This window comes from Solanum stenotomum, unplaced genomic scaffold, assembly GCF_019186545.1.
Source record: "Solanum stenotomum isolate F172 unplaced genomic scaffold, ASM1918654v1 scaffold32636, whole genome shotgun sequence".
NCBI classification, from domain to species: Eukaryota; Viridiplantae; Streptophyta; class Magnoliopsida; order Solanales; family Solanaceae; genus Solanum; species Solanum stenotomum.
Window position 1 is genome coordinate 22,877 of NW_026032057.1, and position 18,011 is coordinate 40,887.

The 18,011-nt window shown below is 31.5% G+C and overlaps 1 protein-coding gene and 1 long non-coding RNA gene across 2 annotated transcripts; both read right to left on the reverse strand.

Moving 5' to 3' along the window:
• Positions 1-4,322: 4,322 nt before the first annotated feature.
• On the reverse strand, positions 4,323-7,925 carry LOC125852148 (uncharacterized). The gene is made up of 4 exons (XR_007444979.1): positions 7,758-7,925; positions 6,946-6,994; positions 5,600-5,662; positions 4,323-4,595 (listed from the first exon to the last, which is right to left on the reverse strand). It is a non-coding gene; the product is annotated as an uncharacterized LOC125852148 (long non-coding RNA).
• A 4,496-nt stretch (positions 7,926-12,421) lies between these two features.
• On the reverse strand, positions 12,422-17,908 carry LOC125852149 (double-strand break repair protein MRE11-like; the record flags this gene model as incomplete). The annotated part of the gene is made up of 6 exons (XM_049531876.1): positions 12,422-12,700; positions 14,975-15,172; positions 15,938-16,058; positions 16,554-16,816; positions 16,944-17,015; positions 17,831-17,908. Coding segments are annotated over 6 exons (765 nt in total), but the record flags the coding sequence as incomplete, so codon positions are not given.
• Between the last annotated feature and the right edge of the window lie 103 nt (positions 17,909-18,011).

The window sequence follows — 18,011 nt, forward strand, 5'->3', positions numbered from 1 at the left end:
AAATTCTTGTCTCATAACAATGGTTACTTGATTTTGATACTTTATATATGGATAGTTGTGTATCTAGAAATTAAGAAACATGCGCGCTATTTAAGAGTAGGATGCATATTGTCGTTAGCTTATGGAGTGGTGGACAGTGAAAATGATTGTTCATGGACATGGTTCTTCCAACAGTTTAAAAGTGCATTTGGGAAGAGGGAACAAATTTGTGTTATGTCAGATAAAAATGAAAGCATAATTAATAGCGTCAGAACTGTTTATCCAAATGTTCCTCATTTTGCATGCATATGACACCTTTGGAAAATGTTTGCTCAAGCTCCAAGAGAAGCAGAAACGTACCAAGTGTTGTGCTCTATTCAATGGCCAAGGCTTATAGGAAAGAGGATTTTGACAAATTGATGGCTAAAGTCGTTAAAATTGACAATTGGGTTAAGATGTATCTTGAGGAAGCTGGTTATGAAAAGTGATCAAGAGTTCATGCAACAATAAACAGGGGGAGAATGATGACTTCTAACATATCGGAATATATCAATGATTGCCTTGTAAAAGCGCGGCAACTACCTATAATACTATTTTTGGAAGAAGTCAATGTTCTATTCGGTTCTTGAAACTCTAAAAATAGAGAAATAGCATCATATACAAAGGAAAAATTAGGGAAGAGATTTGAAGAGTTGTTGATTATAAACGTTTTAAATATTCAAAAATGTAGGTATGTGCCTATATATAAACTAGGGGTGAACATAGGTTGGTTTGGTTTTTTTTTTCATTTAAAAAAACCTAAACCAATTATGTCGGTTTATTAAATCTAAAAACCAAATCAAACCACATAAAGTTGGTTTTTTCAGTTTCGACTTTAGTCGGTTCTTTCGAGTTTTTTCAGTTTTTCGATTATTTGGTTTTTTTGGGTTTTTACAACTATACGGTGTTTGAAAAAGAGATCAAATATATTTTCACTTACATGTGTGATAAGCTAAATTTAAAAAATATTAAATGAATAGAAATTTTTGAAAAGACGGTAAAATTCACATGAGTATAAAATATTTGTTTTGAAATATCAACTTTCATTATGTTAAATTAATAAGATTAAAGGCTACATGCAAACTCAATACAAAATAAAATATTTACAAAGTAAATTGTTAACTTTGAATTTGAAAAACTATAACACTATAATTGTAACTTCGGATGTAAATACAAAATAAAATATTTACAAATTTTACAAGCACAAATTTGAAATAAAATATATAAATATTGAAAACTATAAACTAACTAAAAATATATTCACAATATAATATTTACAAAATTTTACAAGCCCAAATTTGAAATAAAATATATTAACATTGAAAACTATAAACTAACTAAAAATATATTAACAAAGTAAATTATAAATAATTTTGTATATATATATATATTAAGTCAGTTTGATTTGAGTTTGATTTGACTTTTTTTCTTTTAATACCAAATCAAATCAAGAGTGGTCAATTTTTTTTACAACCGCCAAACCATCCAAATCAGATCATAAGTCTTTTTTTTTTCGGTTTGATTTGGTTCCTCGGTTCGGTTTGACTTGTCCAACCCAAATATAAACTATCATGTATCTGGAATTTGTTGTTTTTTGGTTGTTATGAATATAAAATTGATTTAATTGATATGTGGTGTGTGTCTTACCTAATGTTGCCAGGTTGTGCAATCTACTGAATTATATATTCAGTTTTTGAATGTGGGCAAAAATACATTGCTTGCTTTGAGAGAACGATCTGTAACTGTGGGAGATTTCAGATAGATGAGATACCTTGTGCACATGTATTTGATGTTTTCAAGAAGAAAAACATTATAGAAATACATCCCTACAACTCAAATTACTATAAACGAGCTGCATTGGCAAACACATATGAAGTTCTGATGTTTCCAATATCGGATAAGGAGGATTGGTCAACATCGGAGTTTGTTTTGAAAGAAATCGTCTTGCCATCTGGCTAGACGACAAAGGAAAAAGAGGAAGAAAAATTCAGGTGAAAAGATAAGCAAAAACACAAATCATTGTGGACGTTGTGGACAGGAAGATCACAACATAAGGACTTGTACTTTCTTCTCAAAGAAGACTGACGAAATTCTTTGTTAGAGCTATTATTATGTTTTCAATTTTTTTGCAGTTTCAGACTGACGGTGAAATCGCATTACAATAATTTGAAATGTTAAGATTTTCTACCTTGTGTTTGTTTTTATAACAAATTATGTTTCAAAATACATGTTTAAATAATATATCATTACTTGTTTGCTAATAATGTACAATATATTTAGTTTGTAGGGATTGTATCAGTCTATGTATTCCAAATGTACAATTATATAATGTATCTTACATTAAATGAATGAGCCATCAACTAATTATAATAAATTGATCAAAACAAACATCATAGTAAAGCTGTGTGTCCTTATGAATTATTAAATGTGATACATTGATAAGTAATTTGAGGTTGATTCACATTGTCTTCTACGATTACCTCTTCATTCGAGATTGGAAGTGATCTGGCAGCAGTTTTTTCAAGCCAAAAAAGTACAATATAATTAGAATAATAACTTCACAAATAGTAAAAATTTAGTAAATAACAACTACCTTCCGTTTTAGCTTCCGAACTGCTTTCAACAGAACTTTGTGATTATTTTGGATTATTACTTGAAGATCATCAAACTTTTTGTTCACCTATGAAAATGCGTAAATAAGTTAATAATGATTTACTGTAGAAAAATTGAGAATTCAATAATAATTATGAAAATAACTTACATATTCCGTCAGATATTGCTTAACTCGTTCGATTTCTGAAAAATCTTTCTTTTCTTTAGGATCAGATGAGGGACCAGCTGAATCTAAAATAGAGAATGAATCTTTTTGTATCACGGGAGACCGCTCTGATTGTCCCATTGCATACTTTTTTGTTTGGTCAAAACAACCTTCTTTCTTCTCTTCAAGGGGAAGGGGGGAGGTGTAGATGATGTCCCAAAAACAGGTCTACTCCTCCTTACAATCTGATTCGGTGGTTTAGAGGAGAAATCTTCAAACTCAAGAATGTCATCTGATATATCTTGTGTAGGTTTATCAACAGACATAGAATGTTCGAAATGAGATGCAACCAAATTGTATGACAAATCTAGTACAATCAATTCCTCACGAGTCGATTGTATATTGGTACATGCATTCTAAAACAAATTTGTAAAGTCAGCATACCAAAAATAATTACAACTTGAAATATATAAAAATGATCGCTACCTCAGTATAAATACTAGACATAAACATTTCAAATTTAGGCTTAACACCACCAACTCACCAATTTAGTATCCTTGGGATATAGTCTCCCTCCTTGACAACTGATGCACATTCATACACCCACACATTTAGGGCATAGGGCATGCCACTTAAACGATACAATTGTTCACCTTTGCTTCTCTCTTGCCTCCATGAGATCATTAACCTGGAAAATGCTCATTCTCCCGAAGGAAAATGTTCATATGTACCATCTTCAATCATCAAAAAGTCGTTACCACGGATAGTTGTTTCAGGTAGTTGTGAGAGAACAAATGAGTTGATGAAATAGAGATTTCCCATATGGAAAGCATCCTGAGGTTTTTCCCAATTACCTCAAAGAAAACGTTGAACAGGTAGACTTTACTAAATTAGGAAAGTATCTTTGAATAAGTTTGCTCTTAGAGGAATCCAGATATTGAAACATAAATATTCAAGAGCTAAGGGACTGAAACGTAAGCATTCAAGAGCTAAGGGGCAGAAACGTAAACATTCAAGAGCTAAGGGGCAGAAACGCATACATTCAAGAGCTAAGGGGCAGAAACGTATATAACATAGAAAGTTACCATTATCTATTTTGATCTTAGCAAATTAGGTCAAGAGATCCAAATTCGCGGAAACAGAAACGGCACAAGAATTCACGAAAACAGTAATACGATCTAGATTTCTGAACAGGTAATCCTAGTTTGACTACTGAAGTAACATGATTATTCGATTAACATTGCATTATGAAAGCTGTATTCAATTTCCCCATTGAATACTGAGATCATCAAGTGTAAAATGTTCAATTTCAGTAGACATTTTGCAATGTATTTGATGTTTGCGTGAACCACTGAAGAATGATGCAATTACACTATATTGGAGCTTACGTTTATACATTTCAGATTAAACGCATTGTGTTTGAGATTCTCTCACTTCTGCTAATGCATTGACATTACTTTAAACAATTTTTCAATTGATGATTTATTCCCCTATAATTGTTAACTGTGATTGCTTCAGCATAATTCTCATCTGATAAAGCATTGTGTACGCTGTATTCAATCATGTTTAAGATGAAGTAATATTTAATCATAATCCTAGTTTGCCTACTGAAGTAATATGATTAATCAGATTAACATAGCATTGTGTACGCTGTATTCAATTTCTCCATTGAAGATTGAGATTATCAAGTGTAACAATGATTTATTGGCGATGCCTAACGTTTGGTAATGTGTCAAGGAGACATGACACAGCCATGGGTATGCAAGACTTACAGTGCAAAGGTGCCAAAACTGGGAGATGTCCAACAGCATAGGGACACCTGCAAGAAAAAAATGGTAACATATTCAAATTGTTTTCTGTAACATTAATTCGTAACAAATTCCATTAAAATCATAAACACTAGTGAATATTTTAATTGTACAGGAGAACCAAGCAAAGAAAAACGAGGCAGCTGCCCGTGCAAGGAAGAATAAGAAGTCATCCAGAAAGTGAAAATCAAGAAAAGGCAAGGGGAAAGGCTAAAGCAACTTTAAAGACGTACAATAAATGATTCGTTTTCCTAAACTGTCATCCTACTGTTATGTTTTGCACTGAAATTAGCTACATGTTAAACTTCCCTTGTTTGCAAATTTGCTAAACCAAGGGGTATACCCTGTTAATGGCTATCATTGCATTACTAGCAACTTGTTTACCTTTCTTTATTTTCAAATTTGCAAGCCAAGGAGTGTACCCTATTATTAGGGTTTGGCTATTGGATGATGTGATTGGACATGCATTGGCAAGATAACCCTACAAGGAGTTGATATGTGACTCTAAGAGAGCTGCTAGGATTGGGTGTGGGTGTGGGTGTGGGTGTGGGTGTGGATGTGCTTGACCTAACTCATAGACAGTGTGAAAAACAAAAATAAAGAAGTAGGACATACCTAGGAAGATCATTTAAAGTAGATCCATCCTATGAAAAGATCAACGATAGACTTACACTTCAGGTTTCAAAAACTAAACATAGACAGGAAAAACTCTCAAGTCGAATAGTATTTAAAGTAGTGTTAATATCTATTGTTGCTGTTGTCCACAGTTGTTTCCATTATAATATGCTCTTTTGTTTCAAGTTCAACATTAGTATTTCGATAGGTTGCTGTTCAACATTAGTATTTCGATAGGTTGCTGTTCATGTGACGCTTATGATGGTGCAGATTCAGATCTGCTTTCTAGTGTTAGAGATAGATACAATCAAAACTTTGATATCTACCACTCAAAATATCAAAAAACAAATCTTTTGAGAGGTTCAATAAAGATCTGAACTTCAGAAAATTTGAGACATACCAATTTTCTACCATTATGGAGGCCAAATATCAAAACTTTAATGGAGGTGAACAAAATGTAAACCTCTAGAAAAAGAGGCAAAGTAACAAAACTTAAAATCAAATATAAAAAATTTGCATTGTTGCTGTTAGTATTAGAATTGAAATGCAGAGAAAAAAATAGGAAAAGAGATCTACAGAAAACAAACAGAACAAATTAAATTAGATGTTGAATAAGAGATTAAACAAAATTTTGATTTGATGACAAACACTATTGAAATCCCTTGTTACATTGTAATTTTCCAAAAAGGATATGAATTCTCATAAATTGAGACATAATGTGAATTCTTCTTGATTGAAAATCGAAACAAAAAGAAAATAATAATCTTCATTGTTCTTTTGATCTAGATCTATTCTTCGGTTGGGAGAGAAGAATTATATTTTTGAGAGGAGAGAAAAGAAAGATGAAGAGATAGATCGACAAATAGTCACAAAATACAGATTATGAATGATAAAGTAGAATTTTACAACTATCAACAACACTTTGATAAGTAGCAGAAATCTCTTATGTTAACCGTATTAAGCTAATTATCAGTCAGCAGGTACTGTTCGTAGTTGAATATACTCTATTCTTAGATCTCATCTTTTTTAAAACAATTCTTCTAACTACTGATTTGTTAAAACAGTAGAACTATATACAGTTCAATGCATTTTGGACACAGACAGCTATTATTGTTCGTGTTTGAATATAATCTGTTCTTGGATCTTATCTTTTTCTTCCAACTTAGAAGTATACCACTACTTAATTTGGGTCTATAGATGTGATAATGCCAAAAGTAACTCACTACTAGATTAGGGTCTTAATAAGTGATAATGCCACTTGTTCTTTCTTTGTTGAACAAACTCTGCATGTTTAATTCATATTTGTAACTCTGTTTATAATAATAATTCATTTGTTTGAAATAGAAAATTGCGGACTAGGCAGCTGCAAAGGCTGCTTTTAAGAAGAAGAATGTGAAGGGCAAGAAGTTGTTTAAAACAATTTGAAGAATTTCTGTCCCCTCTGATCACTATTGGATAGAGGATGAAGGTAAATAAGCCCTACAACAATTAAGGATTTTGGACAATTAACCTTTGAATTCCAAGTTTGTTTAAGATGATGCTTTAATGACTTTTTAGTATGTGTATTGATGTTAAAAATACTTTCTATGAGATGTTACGAGAAAACACATAATATAGAATTGTGTTTAAGATGCATGATGCCGTGAATGCTAGTATAGAATTGTCAAAATATGTCGAACAAAACAAATGACCTGAACAATGTTCATAAGCTAGATTACATAATTTGTTTTACAGAAATTGACATACCTCTGAATAGGATCGGTGTTTATGTTTCAAAATTGTTGATGCCAAAATTCTGGAGATGAAAATCAAAACCTTGATGAGTAGATAGCTCGACAAATAGTCACAAAATACGGATTATGAATGATAAGATAGAATTATACAACTAACAACAACACTTAGATAAGTAGCAGAGACTTAATGACTCACAATGTAGAAAAGCACCATAAAAATCAACACTTTTGGGAAATATAGAAAAAAGTAACAATATTTAAGATCTAAACGCAGAACATAACGATTCAACATCAAAAAATTATTGTTTCAACAATCCATGATACAACGAAAATAAATAATTCATTTTTGTTGATAAAATTTAATCTACACGGGAGAAAAAGAGGCGAAATGTTCTTTTAGAAACGAAGAAAACAAACTAATTTCGTTTGTAAAAATTGCAAAGTTTTGGTTTATGACATATAGAACAACGAAGGAAAAACCAAATCTCAAATAAGTAGATCTACAATTAACTTCAATATTCAGTATATCAAATCAAATAAAATCGGATCTACAATGAATTCTAATATTAAATATATCAAAAAATCAAAACTTTGAATTCTACAATTCAACTATTCAAGATGTCAAAAATCAAAACTTCAGAGAAACACAACAAAAATCTAAACTTGGAGAACTTAAAGATACTCAAAACTTTACCATCCAATAGATCAAACATCAAAACTTCTGATGAACTCATCAAAACTCTAAACTAAACTTGTAAAAAAAAGGGAAAAAATAACATTAAATTTTCTCAAGAATGATATGAAAGATCACAAATCTAGACATACCGTGTATTCTTCTTGATTTTTGATCGAAGATAAACATAGATTTAACAAGAGATCGATTGACAATTTAGATCTATTAATTGGTTTATATTTTTGTGAGAGGAGAGAAAAGTAAGAAGAAGAGATTAGGTCACAAAGTACAACAAATAGTCTGTGGCTTGTGATTGTACTTTTTTTCTGAACCTAACCTATAATACTTCGTGTATTAGACTATTTATTTTACAGTCCTCTTCTTTATCTAAAATATTAACTTGAGCCCCTTCTACCTAATAAATAAATAAAGGATTTTATTAAATTATATTATATATTTTTTGGCGTTTTTATCTTTGATTGGACATATAGCATGTCCATTTATTCAGAAAAGCCTTGAAAAAAGAAAACTTTAATTTAATTGAATTTAACGAGGTAGCTTTTTCAGAAAAAAATAATTATAACAGAGAATCCAAGAAGATATGGGAGTCTTTTGGAAATAGGTAGGTAGGGTTTTTTTTATGGGCTTCAAAATTTTGAACACTAGGCCCAAAACATTTCTTTCATTAAAATAAAAAAATTACATAAATACATTTATTAGTTTTTATAATCTCTAAAAAAATTATCATTTAAAAGAAATAAAAAAAATTATCTCAGATATATCTTATGTCCTCTTGAAGTCTATTGATATATCTGAATTCCACAGATTTTAAGAGATTTTTGTAATTTTTTTAAAAAATAGGTAAATTATCAAAAAAAATAAAAATACTACTACATTACGCTATATTTTTTTATTACTATCTTTACTTACTATCTATTTTTTTATTTTATTTTATTACTATTAATAAGAGTGATTAGTGAATGTGAGGAGAAATTGACGGAAATGCTCAAAGAGGCTATTTTTGTAATTTAACATGAAATAAGTAATTCAATTGGTTAATTAAAAAAGTAGTGTAGTTGCGATTCAATTTTTTGCATCTATTGTACTAATTTGTCCCTCAGAAATGCAAATACTCCTTATAACTTGAGCCCCTTCACCCTAATAAATAAATAAAGGGTTTCATTTGTGCACAATAATAGTATGTTATTTCGTAATTAATTTTTTCTTTTTATTTAAACGTGGAAAAAGATCATTAAGAATATTCAAATTTTAATCTAATTAAATTATATTATATATTCTTAAAAATTTTATATTTAATCAAACTAATAGTACTTCGTATTTAAATTATTTTTCCGTTTACCATAAAAGACGCCTTAGAGAAACCAAAACTTTATCTTTGTTTGGACCTTTATTTAGAAAAGCCTAGAAAAGAGGGAACTTTAACTTTGATTGAAAGGTAGCTTTTCCAGAAAAAAAAAAATAACAGAGAATCCAAGGAGATAAATTTTGGGAATAAGTAGGTACGATTTATTTCACTAGGCCCAAAACATTTCTTTTTATTTAAACTAAAAAAAAGTACTACTACATTACTCTATATTTTTTATATTTAAAAAAACATATTACTACAAATTTGGTCGATGGCGATGGAGCGGAAAAGTTTGGGCACTATCGGCAAATTAAAATATTCACTGAAAATTAGGACAAATAATTAATAAACATTTAATTAAGTATAAACCTCAACTTTTAATTAAAAAAATGAATTAGTTAGACATATAGTACTAACATGTGTCTATTAATTTTAAAGATATTAGTAATGTGAGTTTTTTAATTATATAAAAATTAGTTATGAATACTTTTAAGAGGAATCCTAAAGGAGGGTGTTTTTGGAATTTACTCTTTATTATCTATTAGTACTATTTTATTTAATTTTGTAGAGTTATGCATTTGATACGTATATGTTTTTGCTTTTTCCTTCAAACCTTTCCCAAAGCTGTTTTTGCTAAAACACCAATTTCTACCATCTTCCATCCTTGCCCTCTATATTATTTTATTCTACCCTCATACGATATTTAGAAATATATATTAAAAATCTAAATTTCAAAATTTTATTTTTGTTATATAAATTGAAACCGTGAAAGTAATATATATTATAGGTCACAATAATAAATAATTTATGATATTCAGAAAACATATTAATTTTTTTGTTTTACTTGTCAATTTCACGTGTGCTATAGAAATTGAGATAAAAGAAGTAACAGTATTGTTTGACAATTAAGTTAAAATTATCATAAATTATAATAATTAACAATTCAATTTTTTTTAAAATATTGAAAATTTGGTTGAATCTGAAAATTTCATATCCGTAATAAATTGAGACGGAGGCAATAATATACATCACTTGAAAATTACTTTAGAAGTATTATAAATCATATAATTAATAATTTAAAATACTTAAAATTTAACAACTTAAAATATTTTTAAAATATATTAAAAATTTTATTTGACCCTCAAACTTTATATATTTGTCCCATAAATGGTAACAAAAGAAGTGACATATATTTTTTTTAAAATTACATTAAAAGTATGACAAAGTATAAGAATAAGCATCTCGTTTACTTGGGAACAAGTTATTTTAGGATAAATTATTTTGAGATTAGTTATTCTGGGATAACTTATCCCATCATGTATATGGGATAACTTATTCCACCACTATAATTTAAATGGTGGGATAAGTTATTCTAAACATGGCAACCAAACAAGAAACCAAAATTTAATCTCAGAACTATTTTCTTATCCCAAGATTATTTATTTTTATCCCTCACACCAAACGACCTTTAAAGTATCTAAAAATCACATAAAAATTTGGTAGACTTTCTTTATTTCATCTTTGCCACATAAATTAAAACAAATAAAGTAATATATATTAGATCCGTACTTGCACAGACTTTTTTAACTAGTTTGACATAAGTCATACATTTAATTTAATATCATAAAATTAAAAAGTGTTCTTTATTGTTTTAAATTTTGTTAGTTACCCCCCAGCATCTCCATTTTTTTCATATATTTTATCAACATGGGTTGTGGTGCAAGGACTACTTCACTAACCAGAGATCTCAGATTCGGATTTACGACATAGAGAAAATAATATTGGAAGCGCTGCACCAAATAAGTTTTGCATTGCTCTATCTAAATTTAAATGGAGCTCCTATACGGACTTTAGACATTGATAGAAAACAAAAAGAAATTGTTAAATTAAATTAGGTCATTTTTTAAATTAAAATAGGAGTATATTTTTTTAAAGTGCAGTTTAAGACCCGTTTATTTGTATATAATAATTATTTTTGGTTAAACGTTTATTCGTATTATTTTCACCTCACCTTCACTCAACGGTAAAAAAAAAATGAATTTAATTTTGATTGGACCTCTTTCAAAAATGTGAAGTTTAAAAGTTCAATCTAACTTCTTACCTATTCCCTAAACCATCTTTACTTTCTTTTACCATTTGAATGTATTGAATATTAATATGATATTCAATTTAATTTATTAAGTTGTTTGTTTAATTTTTTTAAATTTGTTTTAGCTGTAAACTTTTTCATATTTACACCAATTACTCCTATTTAGCACAATTTATAACATCGATGGGATAAATTCTAAATTTATAATGAGAGACATAGGGGACCAAAAGTAGCTTTAATTTGGATCATATGGAGTATACAATATTTTTGAAAATGTAAAGATCCAAACCAAAATAAGGTCGATGGTTTCATCAATCAAGAATATATATTTGTTATAATTAGTCTATTAAGTTATTTAAGTCAATAAATGATATCTTGAAAAAAAAATGCAAAGACCCAAATTAAAATAAGATTGACAGCTTAATTAAAGAAGTCGTATATGTCATGGAATATTGTATCAATTTGGCTTTTAATAATTTTATACGAAAAGATTTTTTACTATATACTCAATACCTCATAGAGACAGTAATAATTTACTATTTTTTTCTTTTAAATAAATATTAAATATTAATATCAGTACCTTACTTATTGCTACTACTATCCTTTAGCTTTCAATTCACATTATTGTCATAGATTCTTTTATTTGTATTACACTTATATATTTCTTTTCATATCAGTTACTATTTTTTTTATTTTACGAGCATTATGTAAAGTTTCGTACATTATTATCCTATCGTGCCAAATAGTTTAAAAAATTATATATTTATTTCATCAACAGTTTTTTATTGGTTAAATAAATGTTGTTGCGTAGTTGTTTCTTTGTTCATACCAGTAGTAGCATTATTTTCATAGTTTCTTATACTAAGGTTTTTTTCCTGTTACTATCCATATGTTTCGTATGCTTTAGTTATCGCATTATTTAGCTATTATTACTACTCCTTGTTTTCTGAATGTTATGTAATGGTTTTCCAATTATTTGTTATGTTTTCTCTATTTTTGTATTTCTCTTTTTCAAACTACTCACAAGATCATCATATCAGTAGTCTACGTACTAAGATAAAATTGAATACTATAGTCAAAGAAATAGGTTTTTAGATATATGTGTAAGGAATAATTTGATATATTTCTCCCTAGCCTCATTACTGTGGTCATTTGATCTTCCATATGATGTTTTGTAGTACCAGCACTGAAGCTTCTAATGTGTTCAAAATGCAGCTGTTTTATGTCTCACATACATTCAACACATCTGCAAAACTCATCACAGTTCATAGTGTAACATTATTACTTTTGAAGTATGAGTTAATCGTGAACGTAAAGAAGGTTCTTCTACATACCGCACAAGAAGAAACATAACCATGTCGTTGTTCATTAAAGCAAATGGATGTCCAAATTGGATTAGATTTTGAAGCCATCGGTATATCAATGTATACTTCAAAGAAACGAGACCTACTCTCGCATATCAACAATGACAAATACAAAAAACCACTGCAATTGAAACCGAAAACACTCTGTAACTTACTAGTGTATTTACAACTCACTACGCAAATTTGGTCATCATAATCAACATCCCTGAATGGAACAAATGGTATCAGAAGTTCCAGTTACGGTCACCTCCTTAAAGCACCATAATTCCTAGTTGCCTGCAAAGAACATTAGTTATGCAAAAATTCTCCTTTACCTCAGAACTCAGAAGGAAGAAAACAGCAAGAGTGTGAAATCTTAATTTACTTTGATCACTCATTAATTCTCCAATAACATAGTTTAAAATTTATTTCTTCAAAAATGAGCCACTAAAATTTATTAGATTGCATAAAGATATTCAGGTAATCATGCATAAAGATAAGATAGACTCAAGTCCCAATATTAGATTGCACAAGCATATTCTTGACCGAGTTTCTCACTAAGATAATTAAAAAGACATAACTATAAAGAAGGCAGCATAATTATAAGCACACTCAAGAAGAAGCAAAGAGCAAAATTCAACTTCAATGTGATAGCATATTTCATGGAGAAGAAATAAGTTTCAAATTTTATTTGTCATATTATAAGTGTGAGAAATATAGGAAAAGAATATTATTGAATTGTTGTTGTGTACATTATTACATTGAGACCCTATTTATAGACCGTAGAATACAATTTTTTACCAAGTAGGATACTATTTAGTATTCCTATTTCTATTTCTATTACTATTCCTATTCTAATAGGATTGTATAAACCTATTCCTATTCTAATAGAATTGTATAAACATATTCCTATTCTAATATGATTGCATAAACCTATTCCTATTCTAACACTCCCCCTCAAGCTAGTGCATACAATTCATATACCTAGCTTGTCACAAATGTAATTAACACGAGGGCTGATGAGGGGCTTGGTGAGATATCTGCAAGTTGATCACTCGACTTCACAAAATTGGCAATCAATCTCAATGTGCTTGGTCTTCTCATGAAGTACTGAACTTGATGCATAATGCCGATAAAACACAGAGTGATAAATTTACAGTGATGGAACTTTCCAAACCAAACTTGCAAAGACTGTTTCAGACCATAAAGTGACTTACGTAATCAACATACAAGGCTACTAAACTCCCCCCGAGCAACAAAATTAGGTGGTTGCTCCATATAGACTTCTTCACAATGCAGCGGTCGTAAGTGCTCAAAATCTAGTATAAAGTATATGGATCATGTTGGAATCAATAGACGAGTCGATATCAAACAAGTCACCGAAAAACTGGCCAGAACATGCTCATATGCCGAAGTATTAGATTTGATGGCTAAAAGTGGTCACAAATTAAGAAATAAAATTATATGGGTAGGGTCGGAATGATGTCACGACCCAACTAGAAAATAGAAATTATATAGGATAGTTCGAATTGATGGAACGACCCCATTGAAAAAGAGAAATAATATGGGTAGGATCGGAATGATGGCACGACCCTACTGAAAAAGAAAAATTATACGAGTAGGGTTGAAATGATGGCACAACCCTACGCAAATCAGATTTGAGGAGTCACCGGAAAGACGAATGGAACTATGCAAATCAAATATAAGGAGTCACTAAAAAGACACATGATGCTATGCAATTTAGATATGAGAAAATAGTTCGGAAAAATCCACGGTACTACACAAATTATATATGAAAAGTAGTCTGGAGAGATGCACGGTGCTACACAAATCAAATATGCAAAAAAAGATAGTCACCGGAAGGATGGCACGGTGCTACACTAATTATATATAAAATAGTAGTCACTGGAATGATGGCACAGTGCTACACAAATTAAATATGAAAAAGTAGTCACCGGAATGATGGCACGGTGCTACACAAATTAAATATGAAAAAATAGTCACCGAAAAGATCACACAGTGACCCAACTTTTGCTAACATAATCGTTGGCCGGACGGGCAGCATATATGGATAATAGCAGCCCGCCGACAGCGGAAGCTCTTTAATTGTTTACCAAGATCGTAGAGGCTCTGATACCATGTGAGAAATATAGGAAAAGAATATTATTGAATTGTTGTTGTGTACATTATTACATTGAGACCCTATTTATAGACCCTAGAATACAATCCTTTACCAAGTAGGATACTATTTAACAACAACAACAACATACCCAGTGAAATCCCACTACGTGGAGTCTGGGGAGGGTAGATTGTACGCAGACCTTACCACTACCTCGTGGAGGTAGAGAGGCTGTTTCCGGATAGGATACTATTTAGTATTCCTATTTCTATTTCTATTACTATTCCTATTCTAATAGGATTGTATAAACCTATTCCTATTCAAATAGAATTGTATAAACATATTCTTATTCTAATAGGATTGTATAAACCTATTCCTATTCTAACAATAAGCATTGCCTTTAAAGCATCTATATGATTCAATCCAAATATACTTTCTAATACATCACTTACCCGAGGTTGAGGTCTTTTCTCTTTCTTTGTCATGTCATCATCATCATCATCTATATTAACATCCATGAGCATCCTTTGAAGTGAAGATGAGGAGCTATCTGGTTTTCTTCCCCTTTTAGCCGCTGTTGCTGAACCTCTACCCCTTCCCCTTGGAGCAGCCCTTTTGCGTCCTTTGGCCTGAACTGTCTTATCATCATCCTAGCAACAGGAGACAGCACATAAAGGCGCAATGATGTAGCATACAGCAGGAGGAAGTGAGACAGAAAATTATGACATGTCTAAGAAAAACTTTTCACCAACCAGTTTTTGCAATTTGCATGCACACATCCAAGAAAATTTCACAGGGGAAAATAGATTCAAACTGAAGTGGTGATGGTTTCTGTTACAGCACTGGCCAATATTACATTCATCAATAGTAACAAGCAACTGGAACTCCTAATTCCTAACTCTCAATGCAAAAGTGATCATCAAATAATAGGCGGCTGAGAAGCACCACAGATAAGTGTGCAAATGTGGACTAAGAGTGAGTCGGAGTCTCCACAGATCATCAGTAAATAGAACAGACATCCATTGTCTTCCTTCTTACTCGAATTTAAGTTCGTTTATTCACATTGGCAATTTCTAACTTCAATGCTCAGGCTACGAAAGGAGAGGTGGAATTTAGTAGTCATCAACTCATGCTAAGGTTTTTTATTGCCATTTCTAACGCTTCCAGTCTTTTGCTTTCCATTTGTAGGCAGTGTGAGGAATGCTGCCGTTGATTGTACAAAATGCAAATAAAGCTCACATAAGACTGTAATTAATTTGTGTGCAAGCTAAATGCCTTTACTTGTTTCCAATATTCTTTTTTCCCTTCCCTAACACAGCGTTCTAGACCAGGAAGGGAAGTGCTTGGGCAAGAAATGTACACGGAAGGGAAGTGCTTGGGCAAGAAATGTACACAATAAGGAAGATAGGACATACTGAGCTTTCGTCAATAATGTTAGTGTCCTGTTTGGCATCTTCATCACTTGAAGGAGATTCCACATTCTCATCATCTGCGGCAATACTTCGCACTGACGCAGATGCGGCAATTGATGCAGATCTGCAACAACAAACTCTATGTAAAGGACTTCTATGACATGGAGCAACTGCAAAAAATGGTTACATTACCTAAAATTATAGCAAATTCTAAAGTAGATGCAAACTGTTAGTAAATTATTGATGAAAGTTTAAGTTTATGTAGGAATTGAAAAAAAAGCATAATAAAACACCAAAATGTTAAAACACCAAAACTTTCATAAGTAGTAACCATAATTGCGTATTTGCACTGATCAAAGCAAAATCAGTGTTGTCTATTTGCTTATTTAAGAAAAGCAGCTTAGATATAATGAAACTTCACAATATTTGATGCTTACAACAGCAACAAGCCACATAGGAAACCTTTCGATGCAAAAGAAAGTAAGATACAAGCACAAACCAAAGCAAAAACCTCTGCATGTGAAAAAACTATAGGTAAATTGGAATATATGTAAAGAAGACTATAACAGAACAAAAATACGTTAAAATGGAGCATGACTTCTAGGAATCTAGGACAAACCTCTGTGACTGACGGAATCCCAGAGATGCATCAAGGGTTGTCTGCTTCAAGCTATTGGATGCCCTTCCTCTGCCTCTACCCCTACCCCTTCCCCTTGAAGAGGTCTTGCCAACTTCAGAAGCTTCACGAGAGGATCTAAAAGATTGAGATGACTCTTTCTTTCCTTTTCCAGCAGTAGACTTTGAGGCGGAGAGCATAGAGGCATCCTCATCATCACTGAATGAAACTGCAGATCCTACTCCAGTACTTTTGCCTCTAATATCCTGAGAACCAATACAATGTCCTTAAACATTATGGATCAGATGCCCTTGGATTTTATGTGTTTGGACAAAATAAAAATGGAGATTGACTCTATAAGATCATCCTTAGCTAAAAAAATACAAGGAATACCTCCAAAGACTGTCCACTAAAGGAGAAAGGTTGATCATCTTTATTTCTTTCAGTTCTTTGTTTGACGCGTTCCTGCACAAGCCATGTAATGACATATCAGAACATTAGATACCAGTAATGATATTGTGCAATTTACAAGCCCAAGAGAAGCCCACAATGATAAGTAAAATGAAGAACAATAGATATCAATATGTAAAATTATGCAAAATAGTGAATCGCAGTCATAGAATGTTTGGAAGAACTTCTCCATCTGTCCAATTCCAAGCAAAAAGAGTACAGCTCTAATCATCATCCCAAGACCGATGCATTCCATCTTTGGCCAAATTTTAAGTAGCAACACATGTACAGTTGAGATGACTGAAAGTGACCAAGCATGTGCAAATTTTCGTGTCACTCTGAACTGTGTAGTGAACAATCATGAATGGACCTTAAGGACCAGACTTGAAAGCCATCTTTATATGTGTTGACCTGGACTGCACTATCCCCCCTTTTAAGATAGTGAACGGGTGCCCAACCCATCCCTCCCTAATTGAAAAAAGGCTAACCACCTACGAGATCACACTGGTTATGTTGTCGTTGAGTTGAAAGTATATGTCCCCACCATGCAACCAAGGGTTTGTCCTAGTGCTCCATGAAGTGTGGGGGTACAAGCCTAGGAGACCAGGGTTCACATCCCAACAAAGACAAAAAAACTAGGTGATTTCTTCTTATATGGCCTTATGGGCAGAGTTACTCATATTTGTACTGGTGGAAGATAGCAGGTATCGGGTGGAATAGTCGAGGTACACGCAACCTGGCTGAAACACCACCGTAAAAAGAAGTATTTGTCCCCACCACTACAAAAGTAGTACATATAGTCTCACAGTGAAAGAGTTAAAAATTCTTACCTCTAAGCACTCTCCAACTTTTAAAATTATATCATATTCTTCGAATTTCACCGGATCTGAATCACGAGCTATTTTGCTCTGTTAAGAAATGTTTCAACCTTAGTATCACACATTTAAAGTAACAATACGTAGGTTCAGAAGAAAAATGGAATATAGCAATATCCCTGATTATAGTGACTAC